At 45.0% G+C, this 16,607-nt stretch overlaps 1 protein-coding gene across 1 annotated transcript; it reads right to left on the reverse strand.

The window, feature by feature from the left end:
- Positions 1 to 13,232: 13,232 nt before the first annotated feature.
- LOC126959685 (prohibitin-2-like) lies at positions 13,233 to 14,260 on the reverse strand. Its single transcript, XM_050799164.1, is given in 1 exon segment — positions 13,233 to 14,260. A coding segment is annotated over 1 exon segment (900 nt). The 5' UTR covers positions 14,185 to 14,260; the 3' UTR covers positions 13,233 to 13,284.
- Between the last annotated feature and the right edge of the window lie 2,347 nt (positions 14,261 to 16,607).

Consider the following 16,607-nt stretch of genomic DNA (forward strand, 5'->3'; position numbering starts at 1 on the left):
CACCCGTGGTCACGGCCTGGACCAATGACTCAGTGCCATCCAGTCATGCTAGCTCACATCCTATTCCCTGTGATTGCTTCAAGGGCCACCTATGGGACCCAGGAGATCTAAATGGAGTCTTTCTGAGGGTTTGATGGATAGAAGCTAGGAGAGAAAAGTTGCTCTTCCATTTGGATCTTAAACTGAAAGTTTTTTCTTGTAATTTTGATCTCAAACTGTAAGCCATTTTCCCTGTTTTGTGAAGAGATCCTATCCAAGGTGGGAGAGGATGAGGCCAATGTACAAATAGAAGGAGAGACAGTAGAGTCAGTATACAGAAAAAGCCACAGTGATAGAGACTTGGAGCATCACTTGGATGCCTGGATACAGCCACACCTGAAGCCAATTTTATCTTAGGAATTCACTTTTGTAAGCCAACAACTTCTACCCTTGCAGCCTAAAAAGTTGCAATGGGAAATAGCTTTGCTCTGGGAAATGGGAGACCTGGGATCTTCTCTTAACTGCCTGGATCCTTAGTTCTTCTCTACAGGCCTCACTTCCCATATCTGGAAAACATGATGACAGACCATCTGCCACCTCAGCTCTGTGATTCTACACACTAAACAAGAGCCATTGTTTGACTGCTGGGTCCATGCTCTTTCCCTGACCAGATGCTGCTGCTCCTCCAATAGGTTTATTTATCTCCAGGGACTAGTATCTTCCTTCCCCCTGACTCTGCAGCCTCAAAATCCTGGGCTCAAGTGATCCTCCTGCCTCGCCCTCCTGAGTAGCTGGGACCACAGGCACATGTCACCATGCTCAGCTAATTTTTAATTTTTTGTATTTTGTAGAGATGAGAGTCTCACTATGTTGCCCAGGCTGGTCTCAAACTCCTGGGCTCAAGCAATCCTCCTGCTTCTGCCTCCCAAAGTGCTGGGATTACAGGTGTGAACCACTGTGCCCAGCCTCCCTCCTGCTTTAAAGGGATGTTTTGCACACAAGGAAGCAAGGGAGTGGCTGCACTTGGGAAGGAGCCTGAGTGGCTGGAATACTCCCTGCTCAGGAGCTCACTTTGTTGGAACACTGTTCTCTATATTAGGGAAACTACATTTGGCTCAAGGCCTCTTGCAGGTGCCTGGAATCTGGAGGGCTAAGAAAAGCTTAGGGTTGGATTGAATCGGTGATGGAGGTAGGGTACAGGGAGGATGGGAGTCGTCAGAAGTTTCCTCACTGATAGCCCCAGTGGATGGGCACAGCCCAGTGTTAAGAATAGAGAAAGAAACTATTCCCTCATTTGCCTGTTCAGCTCAGGTCTGTGCTGGATGCTTTAATTCTACCTCCTTCTTATTAGTCAACACTAGAGGTATTGTATCCATAGTACATACAAGAAGAAACCAAGGTTCGAGAAGGTAAAGGAACTTGTCCAAAGTCACACAGCTTGTAAGTGACAAAGCCATGAGTCAACTAGGCTGGCATGACCCCCAAAGCCTCCTGATGGTGTGACCTCAGCCACAGGAGAAGAACTGCAGTCTTTCAAAAGCCCAGAATGGAGGAGGAGGAGAGACAGACATGACTTCAATGTGGGAGGAATTGGGTGCCTATGGGACCAAACCTCGGAGACACAGAGGGAAAGTCCAGTGGCCAGAGTTGGGGCTTGGACTCAGCTAGTTCACCGATGAGGCTGGCCACAGTGAGCCTCCAAGCTCCCTTGATGGGGCCCAGGTTAGCCTCTGGGCACTCAATGGTGAGCACACCTCAAGGGTCCCCACTTTTCTGAAGCTCACAGTTTAGGGGATCAAAGGATATCCCACAAATAATCACCTAAGAAAATAATTACAGTGAGGGTCATGACTGCATGTAAGAGGAACACCTTATCTATGGGTGGGAGGACAGGGGCCGGGGAAAGGGAGCCTTTCTCAAATGTATTGCTTCCCTATGGCTGCTACAACAAAGTACTACAAACGCAGCAGCTTAAAACAACACAAACTTATTCTCTTTCAGTTCTGGAGGTCAGAAGTCCAAAGTAGGTCTCATTGAGCTAAAATCAAGGTCTTGGCAGGGCTGCATGTCTTCTGGAGGCTGTAAAGGAAAATCTGTTCCTTGCCTTTTCCAGCTATTAGAGGCCACCTGCATTAGCTCATGGCCTCCTTGCCATCTTCAACTCCGGCAACCCACTGCTCTGACCTCTGCTTCCATTGCCACATCTTTTCCAACTCTAACATTCCCACCTTCACCTTACAAGAACCCTTGTGATTGGGCTCACCCAGGTCATCCAGGAACATCTTCCCATCTCAAGATGCTTACCTTAATCAGATCTGCAAAGTCCCTTTTGTCATTGCCAGGTAACATATTCATGAGTTTGGGGGATTAAGACATGTACATCTTTGGGGGCCTACCATACCAAGGAAGTGACCTCTAAAGCATAAACAGAAAGAGAAGAGTGAGTTCATTGAGCACAGTAAGCGAAGGAGGGTGGGAGAACATTCCAGAAGGGGAAACAGCAGGAACAAGGGTCCTGAGGCAGGAGGGAGGGTGGTGAGCTGGAGGACTTTGAAGAAGGCTGGTGTGTCCAGAGTGCAGAGGGCAGGGAGTGGGGAGTGGAGAGAGGGGGACATAAACGAGTGGGCTGGGATGGAGAGCAGGGCTTCCGTGGCCTTGGTCTTTCTCAAAGAAGAGTTGGAGTGCAATCAGATGTGTCTTTTGGACACACAGAGCTAGAAGTGGACACAGGGGGCCCTTTAGATGTGCGAGAGGCTGGAAGCCACTTGGGCCATGGCTTAACAACTCCTGGCCCTTTTGCATACCACACATGAATTTTCATGTGCACCTTGCCCAGAAGTTTTGATGTTCATTTTTAAGTGGAAAATTCCAAACATATACAAAAGTAGAGATAAAGGTTTACTGAAGGCCCTTGGATCCATCTTCCGGCTACAACAGCTGGTTAATTCATGGCGTGTCTCAGAGCATCTATTTTCCCCCATGCCAGCACTATTTTGAAGCAAATCTCAGGTATCCTATTATTTTATTCAAATTCATTTCAGCTTGTGTCTGTATATGCATAAGGACTCCTTAAGAATGAATAAACATCTGAGAGTTAATAAGTCACTGTAGAGGCTCAGTACATAACTGTGGAAGGAGTGAAGGAATAATTATGTATTTTGACCGACTTACAGCAAGAATATTTCTTTCCCATTTTGTTCCAGATTTCAAAGCACTTTCCACGTCAAAACCTGCATCCCTTCCATGCAGAGGGCTTCTCTTCTTGTGTCTGCCATGCTTACTCTGGCCCCACCTGGAGCCTTCTTCCACCAAACTCTCAGCATGCCTGCTGTGGGTTGCAGGGGCCTGGGGGAAATGCATCCAATTTTCCAGAGGGGGCGATAAGGCCCCTGCTCCTGCTCAGCTCACAGACTGGCAGAAACTCTGAGAAGTGTTTCATCTAGTCAGTCTCTGGGCACTAGGGGACAAGGCCTTTTAAAAAGGACAAAAGATGTTCTTGCAACTGCAGCCCACATGCTGACACAGTTCATGTCAAGGACACCTGCATTTAGACTTTCTCCTTTCCAAATTCCTCTGCATTGCTGGGTAAGAGGGTAGGGGGTGGAGAGGCCTCTAATTACACCTTTCTTACAGTCTTTTCCTTCTGTGACTATTTTGAGGAGGAACAGAACGATGTTGACATCCCTCCTCTCAAATGAAGACACTCCTCAATGGTCTTTTCTCTTCCTCTCTCCAGAAAAGCCTTCTTTGTCTAGTGATGTTCTGTTCTCCTTATATATTGCTATGCAACCAAACCCCTAAATGTAGTGGCTTAAATAACAATCATCTTATTAGTTCATAAGCTATGGGCAGAATGGACAGGGCTCAGTGGGGGCATTTCTGCTCCATCTGCCATTCAACTAGTACCTGGTTTGTCCTGGAGGGCCCAAGTAGGCTTTATCCACATGTCTGGGGCTTGGTGGCCCAGGTGGACCCTACTCTCTTTCCATGTAGTCTCAGGGCCTCTCACTTGGTCTCTCCAGCAAAATAGTCAGATGTCCTACATCATAAGTCAGGACTCCAAAATCTCGTGATCCCAGAGACAAACTGGGAGCTGCCATCCCTGCAGACCTGGAAACTAGCACAGTGTCACAATTCTACTATTATTATATTATTCTACTGGTCAAGGCAGTCAAGAATCTGACCCAGAATCAAAGCATAAGAACACAGACCCGCCTCTCAAGGGGAGGAATGTCAAAGAATGAGTGGCCACCTTTCATCCTCCACAGGTGAGGAGAGGAGAATGCGGATCCTTTGTGATCCCACGAAAATGCAATGACCCGACTTGTAGGAGCAGCCCCAGGAGAACTTTGAATGGAAGCACAATTTTCAGCATTCTGAGACCAAACTGCAGTCTTGTTACAGGGAAGTCCCTTAAGTGCTTATTGACCTTTCTCATCCACTGCCTTGGAAGGTAAGAGCAAAAATTGCTAAAGGCAGAGACAGAGTTAAAATAATAAATTGTGGATGCTTCTGAAGCTAAAAACAATGCCTTTGCTGGCTTCTAAAGAAAAAACTCTAGGGTTGGGTAATGGCTCACACCTCTAACCCCAGCACTTTGGGGGGCTGAGGTGGGAGGATCGCTTAAGCCCAGGAGTTTGAGGCTGCAGTGAGCTATGATGCTGCCACTGCACTCCAGCCTGGATGACAGAGCAAGACTCTGCCTCTACAAAACATGAATAAATAAAATCAAAAGCATATCTCATGAATCAAGTTGATTCAAATCAAGAGCCTAGGCTAACGCCTAACTCCGTTGAAAGTGCTTCCATAGAATTGACCAGGGTATCACTTCTCTCTCTCTTTGACCTGAGCTCTGCCTCTAAAGCCCCAGCAATGGAGGGGAAGGGCTTTGTAAGTAGGCAGGCCTGGGCTGGAACCCTGGCCTTCTAGCATGGACTTCTATGATATGAGCTTGGGCAAGTCATTTAACATTTCATGATAAATTACATGTGAAATGTAAATGGGAAATGGGAATTAAAAATACCCCCAATAAGTTTCATGAGAATTAAAAACTGAGCATAAAGCGTTTAATTCAGTGTCGAACAGGTACAGAAGTATTAATTTAGGTCTCTTATTTCTCTCCTCTTTCTTTCACTTACTGATATGGTTTGGCTGTGTCCCCACCCAAATCTCATCTGGAGTTGTAGCTCCCATAGTCCCTATGTGTCATGGGGGGGACCTGGTGGGAGGTAACTGAATCAGGGGACAAGTCTTTCCTGTGCTGTTCTTGTTAGTGAATACATCTCACGAGATCTGATGATTTTATAAAAGGCATTTCCCCTGTACATGCTTTCCTGCCTGCCAGCATTTAAGACATGACTTTGCTTCTCCTTCACCTTCCTCCATGATTGTGAGGCCTCCCCAGACGTGTGGAATTGTGAGTCCATTAAATCTCCTTTTTAAAAAATAAATAAATAAATCCCCCAGTCTCAGGTATGTCTTTATTAGCAGCATGAGAACAGACTAATACATTTACTCTTTTTCCTTTATTCTTCTTCTTCTTTTTTTTTTTTTTTTTTTTTTCAGAGTTTCGCTCTTATTGATCAGGCTGAAGTGCAATGGTGCAATCTCGGCTCACTGCAACCTCTGCCTCCTGGGTTCAAGCTATTCTCCTGCCTCAGCCTCCCAAGTAGCTGGGATTACAGGCACGCATGCACCACCACACCCAGGTAATTTTGTGTATTTTTAATAGAGACAGGGTTTCACTACATTGGCCAGGCTCGTCTTGAACTCCTGACCTCAGGTGATCCACCCACCTTGGCCTCCCAAAGTGCTGGGATTACAGGTGTGAGCCACCACACCTGGCCTATTGTTCTCTTTTTCTCTTCCCTTTGCCTTCTCTTTTTTTCTCTTCCTCATGCTTCTCTCCTCTTCTTGACCTCTCACTCTTTTTCATTTATAATAAATAAACTATTACTCTAATTGCAAGAACCACAATTAGTTTTGCACCAACCTAATACTCCCCTATGTAAACTCTGCGCCAGGAAAAGTGGCATTTGCTTTTCCCTAAATCTCCTTTAGGCTCTTGAGTCTCCCCACATTTCTTCAGTGTCCTGTTTTCCTGGAGCATCCTTCACCTTTCCAGGTCTAAAATCTCAAGGTCCTTCCTAGTTTCCATGCTATTTCCTCTTTAACATCTCCTGCTCATCTCAATTGGAAATCACATTCCTGTGAACACCCATAGTTCTGGTCCTTTTGCTAACTGGTGGCAGAAAAAGAGCTTCACAGCCCAGGGGTCAGGAGACATGGATTATATTCCTGGCTCTGCCATTATATAGCTATGTGACTTCAGGCAAGTCACTTACCCTCTGTGGTTTTATATTTTCCATCTATAAATTAAGATCAAGAAACTAGATAATTCTCTAATTAGGGTTCTTTCTGCTTCAAGTAACAAAAATGCTTCTCGAATTATCTTAAATGAAAAATAGAATTTGGCCAGGTGCTGTGCTGCATGCCTGTAATCCCAGTGCATTTTGGGAGGCTGAGACAGGTGGATCGCTTGACCCCAGAAATTCAAGATAAGCCTGGGCAACATGGTGAGAACCTGTCTCTACAGAAAATATAAAAATAAGCCAGGCCTGATGACATGCACCTGTTGTTCTGGCTACTTGGGAAGCTGAGGTGGGAGGATTGCTTGAGCCAGGAGGCAGAGGTTGCAGTGAGTCGAGACAGCACAGCATCACTGCACTCCAGCCTGGAGTGCAGTAAGGCGACAGTAAGACCCTGCCGAGAGAGAGAGAGACAGAAAGAGACAGAGAGAGAGAGAGAGAGAGAGAGAGAGAGAGAGAGAGAGAATTATTGCATTATGTAATTGAAAAGTTCAAGGTTAGAGTCAAGGTCATTTGGATCCAGAAGCGCAAATTACCAATAGTAATTACACCTCTTGCTCTTTTTCTTCTGTGTTAACTTTAGAAGAAAGTTTTGCCAATCACTGTCAATGATGCCTATCCATAACCCCACATCTTTATTCTACCAGCTTGGCAATAGAAATAACTAGCTTCTTTCCCAATAATGACAGCAAAACCCCCTATGATGACTCTCATTAGGCCTTGATGGGACACAAGCTCATCCCTGAAGCAGTCACAGTGACCAGAAGAGTAAATATTCTGATTTGTGTGGAATAATACGTACCCATCTCTGGAGTTAGGGTATGGCCAGCCCCACCAAAACACATTGGCTGACAGAGTGAAGAGATAGTTTTGTAAAGAAAGATCTGGGTATCGCTATCAGAGGAAGAGGCAATGGAAGCTGAGAACATGAAAATTGATGTCTGCTACAGTCCACCCCTTGAGTGCTCTTCTCTCATGCACATTTCCTCTCGTAAACCCACCTTCAAAAGTACCCAGTCAAACATCATGCAACTGATCCACGTGCAGCACTAAACTCAGTAACCTCAGTCTCCAAAGGGACACAACGCAAAGTCTTGTCTAGTTACTGTATCCACTGCAAATCCAGGCTTCCTTCATGATGTGTATTCTTCTCCATCAGATGGAGTGTGGCTCTTCATGATCTGCAGTCATTGAGCAAATGATATTTAACTATCTACCAGCTTACCCAATATATATAAGTGGAGATAAAAACAGGATAGTTGCTCTGAAAACATTCATTTGAAAAAGAGAAACAACATGGTATAGTCCATGGCATATATCCTTTTGGAGAGGGATAGCAAATCTCCCTGGCTTTGTCTATAGGATGAGTTCCTGGACTAGTCAATCCAGTTTTCTTAGGTTTTGTTCTCCTTGATGCCCTCCATAGACAGGAGAGATGGTCTTTGGGATGAATTGTACTTGTGGGAATTTTGTTCTTCTGCAGCTGATTTTCTGTTAGTGTAAATTCATGTATATCAGTTAGAAATGCACTCAGCCACAAGTAACAGAACAATATCTGGCTAGCAGTGGTTTAAATAAGCATGTATCTTATTCCCACATAATAATATATCTAGAGGTAAGCAGTCACCAGCATTAAATTAGTGACTCAATGACATCAAGGGCCAATGAACTGTGATTCGATTGGCCTTTTCCAATAGATGAAATGCTGCAGCTGCAGTCATTGTATCTGCATTTGAGGGGGAAGAATATGGAAGAGCCTGCTGTAGCACCTCTGCTTCTCTCTCTTTTTTTTTCTGTATTTGTTCAGAGACAGGGTCTTGCTCCATCGCCCAGGCTGGAGTGCAGTGGCATGATCATAGCTCACTGCAGCCTCAAAAGTCCTGGGCTCAAGCGATCCTCCTGCCTCATCCTCCTGAGTAGCTGGGACTACAGGTGCACACTACCATGCCCAGCTAATTAAAAACTTTTTATAGAGACAGGTTCTCACTATATTGCCCAGGCTGGTTTTGAACTCCTGGGCTCAGGCAATCCTCTCTCTTTGGCCTCTGAAAGCACTGGGATTACAGGCATGAGCCACCATGCCAGCCTATCTGTCCCTCTTATCATGAAATACAAAGGCCTTCCCAGGAGGGCTCAGGGACTTCCACTTAGATCTCATTGTTACAAGTCCGCTGCTCGCTGGAAGGGAGATTGATGAAGCTAGCATTTTGCCCATCGTTCCCTAAAGCAGAATGGAGATTTTATTACCAAGGAAACCCTGAAAATTGCCTTAAGTAGTAAGAGTGAATGTGAGGGATGGCATGGTTTTCCAAAGGAAAGTTAGGAGTTAATTATCTACCTGAAGGGAAGGAGAAGGGATGCCAGGTAGGGAAGAACAACAGATTGCTATTACAATCCCAAATGCGCTACTTCCGACTCAAAAAATATCTGTCTCTAAGAGCGAAAATTTGCCTTTGAGCTTAAATAAAGTAATAATAATAATGTCTCGGAAGAGTTTTGGAAAGTGAAGTCAATGACAATTTATTTTTTAAAACAACACCTTCCTGAAATAACAGACCATGACAACTTACGATTTTATCTGCAACTTCAGAAAGGATAGAAAAGGAGACGTGATGCATGCTGACATGTGCCTTGTCTTCTCTAGCATAAGGTAATAGTTCTCATGAGGACACCAAGGAAGGAGGGCCGCCATCCACCAGCCCCTTCTGTCTTCCCAGCATTGAAGGTGCTAGAGTTATCTTTCTAATTTACATAAGCACTGAAGCCACATGGCCCAGAGCCTCTGCCGTCCCCACTCCCACGCCTATCCTGTAGTTAATATCACTGGGCCCAAGGCTAAGAAGGCTTAGAAGAGATTTTTAGATGAGTCATTGGAAGCAAAGTTTCATTATGTCCAGGCTGGATTAGTTGGCTCACCCAACCAACGTAAGCCTAAAGGCCCACTTAGAGCCCACAGCCGGGGCTGCTGAGTGGTGATCCTGGGGTGTCTCTGGCAAGGGGAAGCCAGCAGAGTGGGCAGCAGCACAAAGTGGGTTGCAATTCTAGGACAGAGGGCATTCCAGGGAGTGCAGAGAAAATGCTGCTGTTCCAGGCGTGTCCCGAGGGAATGAATCTAATAGAAGAGACATATTCATTGGAAACCAAGTGAATTTTTGGAGCCACAGCTAAAATAGGCATCCCCTCTTCTCCTTTCTCATCGTCCCCACCACCACCTAACCTGAAATAGTAAGAGAAGTCATTAGAAGCAGGTCTGCTATGCAGAACAGAATAAACCTATTTAACCATAATGACCCCATCCATTCGGTAAAAGAGCACATGGCTGTGTCTTTGACTGTTGGTTCAACTAAAAAAAAAAAAAAAAAAAAAAAGCATCAACAGAAGAATGTCACTCAGGCAATTTCTAGATGCCAGGGCCCTTTAATTGTACCACCTCACAGAGCAGGAATAGGAATCCTTTTTGGGTTTATCCTCAGGATTTTAATGTTTTCTATTTTTAAGAGAAGATGAGACCCTGCAAACTAAAAGGAGCCATTACCCCTGCTGAAGTAATCTCAGCTCTGGGAGAGAGAGTCCAATTTAGCTCTTTAGGGTTTTGTTGTTGTTGTTGTTAATTCTTTGCAAATTAGAGCAGGTGGTGAAAAGAAGAGTTGAGAAGCTGGAGAAAGGGATATGTGGGTGCAGGAAATAGGGCCAGATATGCCAATGGGGTGCCTTCAAATCATACATCATGACATCCCCCTACCCCCAGCTGCTCCAGCCTGGACTGCAGAATATGCTTCTGGTCACTCCTCTCTTTAATTCACCCTCTAGGATTCTGTCTGCATTCTTTTTTCACATTTAGGTGTCATCACTTCATTCCTGTGTTTAAAAACCACAGTGAATGCCACGCTGTCTTCAGAAATAAACGCAAACACTAAGGCAATGATACACGAGGCCTTCCAGCCTGTCTCCTGGCTCCAGCCTCTTTTTCCAAGTCATCTCTGTGCTTAGCAGCCAGCAGCCAACAGCCATTGCCTGGCGCAGCACCTGCTACACATTCGGTTATATTTGTCCTGCAAATGTTAACTAGCTGTACCAGTCATTATCTCCTGTATATGACATGCACTACGCTTCTCCAGAGTTTGTACATTCAAGCCATCCCCTTTGCCAGGAACAGTCTTTCCCATTCCATTTGCTTGGGGAATAGGTCCTTATTCCTAATTCTTCTATTTAAATTTTACCTCTTTTCCGTAGCCTCCCCTAACACTCCCTCTATCCACCCACATACTCCAGGCAGAATTATTTTGGGTTACCATTCCATTTTATGCATTCCTCTGCTGTAGCAGCTCCTGGATTGTGTATACACTGATATGCTCTAAAGAGATAATTGGGTTCCTAAGAAAATTTATCTTATCAGAATGGAATTTCAAACCAATTGATTCAGTGAGAGATAAAAGGGGTTGAGGTTAGGGCATTCGAGGCTCACAATAACAAAGTTAGTTTTCCTGCAGGAATTTCAATAATAAAGGTGCTTTGTAGCTATCAGAGTATTTAATTGCAAGCTAAAAAGATCAAATTACTTTATCAAGAAAGACAAACAACTCATTGCCTCACAGGCCACACACCCCCCGAGCCTTCCCAACCTCAATCATCTTTGGCCTTGACCTTGCAAACTTTGCTGGCATCACAATTCATAATGCAAGTAAACTAAAGGACACAGCATGAACAAGCATACAAAGAAAGCATCGCTCACGCCACTGTGGGGCCTGGTGCTTTGTTCCCAGTAACTGTCATCCTGCTCATCACGGTCTAATCCCTAGTGACAAGCCTGTAGTGACCAATGGCAATCAGAGTAATGTAAATTGTGTTTGCTTATTTATTGACCTTATGATCAATATCCAATTTAATTAAGAAAATCCTTTCTGGCGGGGCACAGTGGCTCACACCTGTAATCCCAGCACTTGAGAGGCTGAGGCAGGAGGATTGCTTAAGGCCAGGAGTTCAAGATCAGCCTGGGCAACATACAGAAACTCTGTCACCACACATAAAAAATAAACAATTAAAGCTTTAATTACATCCAGTATGCTGTTGGTTCTCAAACTTAGGTCTTCAACCCAGAGCTGGTCCTCCACATTCTAGACTTCCACATTCAACTTTCTTGACCTTTCCACCTGAAGCTCAAGATTCATCTATTCAAAATTGAACTCTTGATTCTATACTACTCCTCCCTAGTAGCCTTCTCTCTCGGCAAATACTTGTTATCCACAAGGCTGTAGAGGCCAGAAGCCTGGGAGTCTTTCTCCATTCAACTCTCTCCCTCATCTTCCATTTCCAAATCTCAAAACTGTTTCTTGAGTCCATCTCCATACACATCACCCTAGTCCAAGCCATGATCATCTTTCAGGTGAACCTGACACGAGTCCCTCAACTCATCGGAGGTGGAGTGAGCTTCCTCGGATCCACTTGAATCTTCAAGTGGGACAGGGAAGGAGATAGTGGAAACTGGGAAGTCGTTCATCATACATTCATCACCGACCCAAGGAAGTCACAGACTCTAATGCATTGCTAGACCAAATGGAATTATCACTTGGATTTCCCCCCTGCTTTTTGTGATTTGTGATGTGACCATTTCTTGTTAGCACACATATGGTTAGAGTTGAGAATACTTCATGAAATGTTAGTGTTGGAAAACACTTTGAGATCTGTGTGATGGGTCTATAGTACATACCTGTGTCACAGAGTTGTTGGGAGAAGGAGATGAGATAATTCACATAAAGAGTTTAGCATAGTTCTCAATAAATATCTGTATTTTATTATAAAGGGTTAATTGTCTATTCCACTCACTCAGTTTATGACAATAAAATCTTGTTATCAGTATATAGAAGTTTGGAATGAGGGATGACAGCGTATCCAACTCATGTTACACACTAAGCAAGCTCTAGTCAAAGTCAAGAGTAAAGCTAATTAACTGGATAATGCAGGACCTTTATTATCAATTCAGCAATCTTGGAGTGACAAAGTTGAGTAAGACAAAATCTCTGCTTGGTGTCCTCCCATCTAGAAGAAACGCAATAATAAACAGAGGTCTTTCTCCTACAGACAGAGCTTTCTTTCTTTCTTTCCCTTTCTTTCTCTTTCTCTTTCTTTCTGCCTTTCTTCCTTTCTTCCTTCCTTCCTTCTTTCTTTCAGAGACAGACATTGTTCTTGCTCTTTCACCCAGGCTACAGTACAGTGGCACAATCATAGCTCACTGCAGTCTCAAACTCCTTGGCTAGAACGATCCGCTCACCTCAGCTTCTCGAGCAGCTAAGATGACAGGAGAGCACTACCATGCTTAGCTAATTATTTGTCCCATGGACAAAGAAGTGGGAAATAATGACATAAAGTGACCACTTTATGTCATTAAATAAAACTTCTTATTTTGAGAAAATGCCCTCCGATCTTTAATTGGTTTATGGTTCTACACATCAAACAGAAAGCCAATTCATTTATTTGCACATTCAAGAATTTTGCGATTAGTTTATCTTGCAGGATTTAACTGCTTAATATTAGACATTCAGTGGGTGCTTTGTTTTTATGGCTCAGATAGTGCTAATTTGAACATTCTTTTTTTTTTTTTTTTTTTTTTCAGGTTAAGTAATAAAAATTTATTGAGAGTTCCTGGGTTGGTGGTTGTCTCCTCCCAGCCTTGAGGGAGGGAACAACACTGTAGGAAATCACTGAGAAATCACACAATGTCCCAACAGCCCCAGTTAACACAGGGAGGAGAAAAGTAATTCCCCAGAAAAGGGGCTGGTCTTCAGTCTTCCTTAATCCAAGAGGGGTTCAGGGGATCGGTGTGGGGGACCATCACATGATACTGGGGCTGGGTAGGGCTGTGCTGGACCCCTGGCTGGCTCCTCAAAAACTGGAGAAGCAGATCCACTTCCTCTGGGGGTGGAGTTCTTGGTGACTAGGCTCATTTCTTACCCTTGATGAGGCTGTCACTTCTTCTGGTGAAACTTTCATCCTGTAGGTTCAGCACGAGGTTGTCAGCCGTGAGATAAATGCGATTCTGTGATGTGGCGATCGTCTTGGAGATATTCTGGGCTGCTCGGATCTTGCGAAGTTTGATGTAGCCAGGGTTCTTGCTCAGTGCTTCTCCACGCATCTTGGCAGCCTCGGCCTCACCCTCGGCCTGCACAATCTTCTGCCGCTGTTCCTGCCTCACTTTTTCTACCAAGAATTGGGCCCGCTGGGCCTCCTGCTGGGCCACTTGTTTGGCTTCTACAGCAGCTGTGTACTCTCGGCTAAAGCTCAGCTCTGTGATGGCCACGTCATCCAGGATGAGGCTGAAGTCCTTGGCCCTCTCTGTCAGCTCCCGGCGGATCAACAGGGATACCTGGGCCCGCTGGGTGATCAGCTGTGAGGCATTGAACTTGGCCACCACACTCTTGAGCACCTCGTTGACAATGGACGGCAACACTCATTCCTAGTAGTCCAGCCCTAGGCACTGGTACATGCTAGGAAGCTCCTGAGCATTGGGTCGAGACAGCACTCGCAGGGAGATGTTCACCATCTGTAGGTCTTTGGAGCCTGTAGGGGAGGAGATTTTTCGAGGTCTGGCCCGAATGTCATAGATAATGGGGTACTGGAACCAGGGGATCCTGAAATGAAGGCCCTCGGCCAGGATAGCGTCCTGCTGCACTCCACCGATCCGATTGAAGAAGATGGCTCTGTGCCCGCCTTCCACAGTGAACACGGATTCGCGGACACCGTACGCCACGGCGCCAGCCCCCAGCAACAGCTTCAGCGCCGTGCCCATGCCCCGGGGCCCGGTGGGCAGCCGTCCTGCCAAGTCCTTCAAGTTCTGGGCCATGTCTGATCTTGAGGCCGGCGGCACCGGAGGTCAGAAGGGGGTGCCGGCCCGCCTCTACCCCGCTGCAGCTTAGGTACTGCACCCTTCACACCTAATTTGAACATTCTTAAACTAAAATGGCCACAGCTCTTTCCCATGGTAGAAAACTAAGGCTTTAACCATACATTTGTCCAGTGTAGTATTGGACCAGAGATGTTTTCTAGAAGAAATCTTAGCCATATCCAGGGGCACTCACCTAAAGCGAGGTATGGAGGGGTAAAATGGTTCCATTTTTACAAAAAGACATCAACCCTCCTCAAGAGTCGGCTGAACATTACAGCATATGACTCCTCACTTAATCCATACTATAATACATGTTCTCCTGTAGCCATCCACATGTATCCTTGAATTCCCTGCCACATGATTCTTATCAAAAGTCTATCTGTAGGCTGGGTGTGATGGCTCATGCCTGTAATCCCAGCACTTTGGGATGCCAAGGCAGGTGGGTCACCTGAGGTCAGGAGTTGGTCACCAGCCTGACCAACATGGTGAAACCCCGTCTCTACTAAAAAATACAGAATTAGCCAGGTATGATGGCACATGCCTGTAATTCCAGCTACTTGGGAGGCCAAGGCAGGAGAATCACTTGAACCCAGGAGGCAGAGGTTGCAGTGAGCCAAGATAGTGACATTGCACTCCAGCCTGGGCAACACGAGCAAAACTCGTCTCAAAAAAAAAAAAAAAAAAGTCTATTTGTGGAAATAATAGTTAAGATATTATGCATCTAGTCTTCTGGATTGCAGATAAAGTATCTCAAATCCATTTTGTAATGGGGCATTATATATATAACTAATTAATCAGGGTGATTTCAGACAAGCCATTTTACCTCTTTTCACCTTAGTTTCTGCACTGGTACCATGAAGTAATTGGTCTGGGTGACTTCAAAGTGTTTTCCAATATTAACATTTCATGAAGTATTCTCAACTCTAACCATATGTGTGCTAACAAGAAATGGTCACATCACAAATCACAAAAAGCAGGGGGGAAATCCAAGTGATAATTCCATTTGGTCTAGGAATGCATTAGAGTCTGTGACTTCCTTGGGTCGGTGATGAATGTATGATGAACGACTTCCCAGTTTCCCCTATCTCCTTCCCTGTCCCACTTGAAGATTCAAGTGGATCCGAGGAAGCTCACTCCACCTCTGATGAGTTGAGGGACTCGTGCCATGGTTCACCTGAAAGATGATCATGGTTTGGACTAGGGTGATGTGTATGGAGATGGACTCAAGAAACAGTTTTGAGATTTGGAAATGGAAGATGAGGGAGAGAGATGAATGGAGAAAGACTCCCAGGCTTCTGGCCTCTGTAACCTTGTGGATAACAGAAGTATTTACCGAGAGAGAAGGCTACTAGGGAGGTGTAGATTGGGGGTGGGTATAGAATCAAGAGTTCAATTTTGAATAGATGAATCTTGAGCTTCAGGTGGAAAGGTCAAGAAAGTTGGATGTAGAAGTCTGGAGTATAGAGGACAGCTCAGGGTTGAAGACCCAAGTTTGAGAACCATCAGCATACAGGATGTAATTAAAGCTTTAGGACTGGATAAAATCACCAAGGGTCAGAGCACAGAGAGAGACAAGAATGGGCTTTTCCCCCATTTCCTAGACCTGTTAGATCTTTATCCTAGTCTCTTTCCCCTGCCAGTCTTCCCCATAGTTACCCTTAATCAACCAAGTAATTATTGAATAAACTGAATATATTTTCTTAATGAATGATTTTAATCAGAGATCTTACTTACATTTCTCTATGTTTCAGAGTTCTCTTATTCAACAGCGGGAATTTAATGAGAATTAGGTCAAATACTTTCTCAAATCCAGAGCCTTCTCCAAAGAGCCATTCTTATCTGGCCCACACAATCACAGGTGTGCATTCGTTCCCACTCCCCAGCCCCTGATGGCTTCTAAAAGCTCTTTGAGGGGAAGGAGCATAACGGGTCAATCCTTGAATCCCTCACAGCACCTACCACAGTATCAAGTCAGCACAGATTCGCTGACTAACCTAATGGCCATTCTTAAGTCAGGGTCTTTGGGGTATTGAAGAGTGAATATGAAATGTATGAGCCAAAGATTTGACCCGGCCTTGGCCCCAAAGGGAGATTCACTGGCTTATGATATAAAAACCCAGGAAAAGTAGGGGTGGGGTTGGCCTTGTGGAACAGCTAGAGCCTTCTCCAGTACCAATAGGGTCTCCTCCCCATCCTGTTTCCACTTCTTGTTGAGCGTTAGCCTTGTATGCTATTACTCCTGGGCTTACATCTGCATTACACTTAACATTCTCACAAATCATCCTGTTTATTTACTTGTTTGTTACCTGCTTTCCTACTTCCCACCCCCTGCATCATGTAAACTCCCTAGAAAGAGGGAGTTGCATCTGTCTTGTTCACTG

The sequence above is a fragment of the Macaca thibetana genome, chromosome 7 (genome assembly GCF_024542745.1).
Source record: "Macaca thibetana thibetana isolate TM-01 chromosome 7, ASM2454274v1, whole genome shotgun sequence".
NCBI lineage: Eukaryota > Metazoa > Chordata > Mammalia > Primates > Cercopithecidae > Macaca > Macaca thibetana.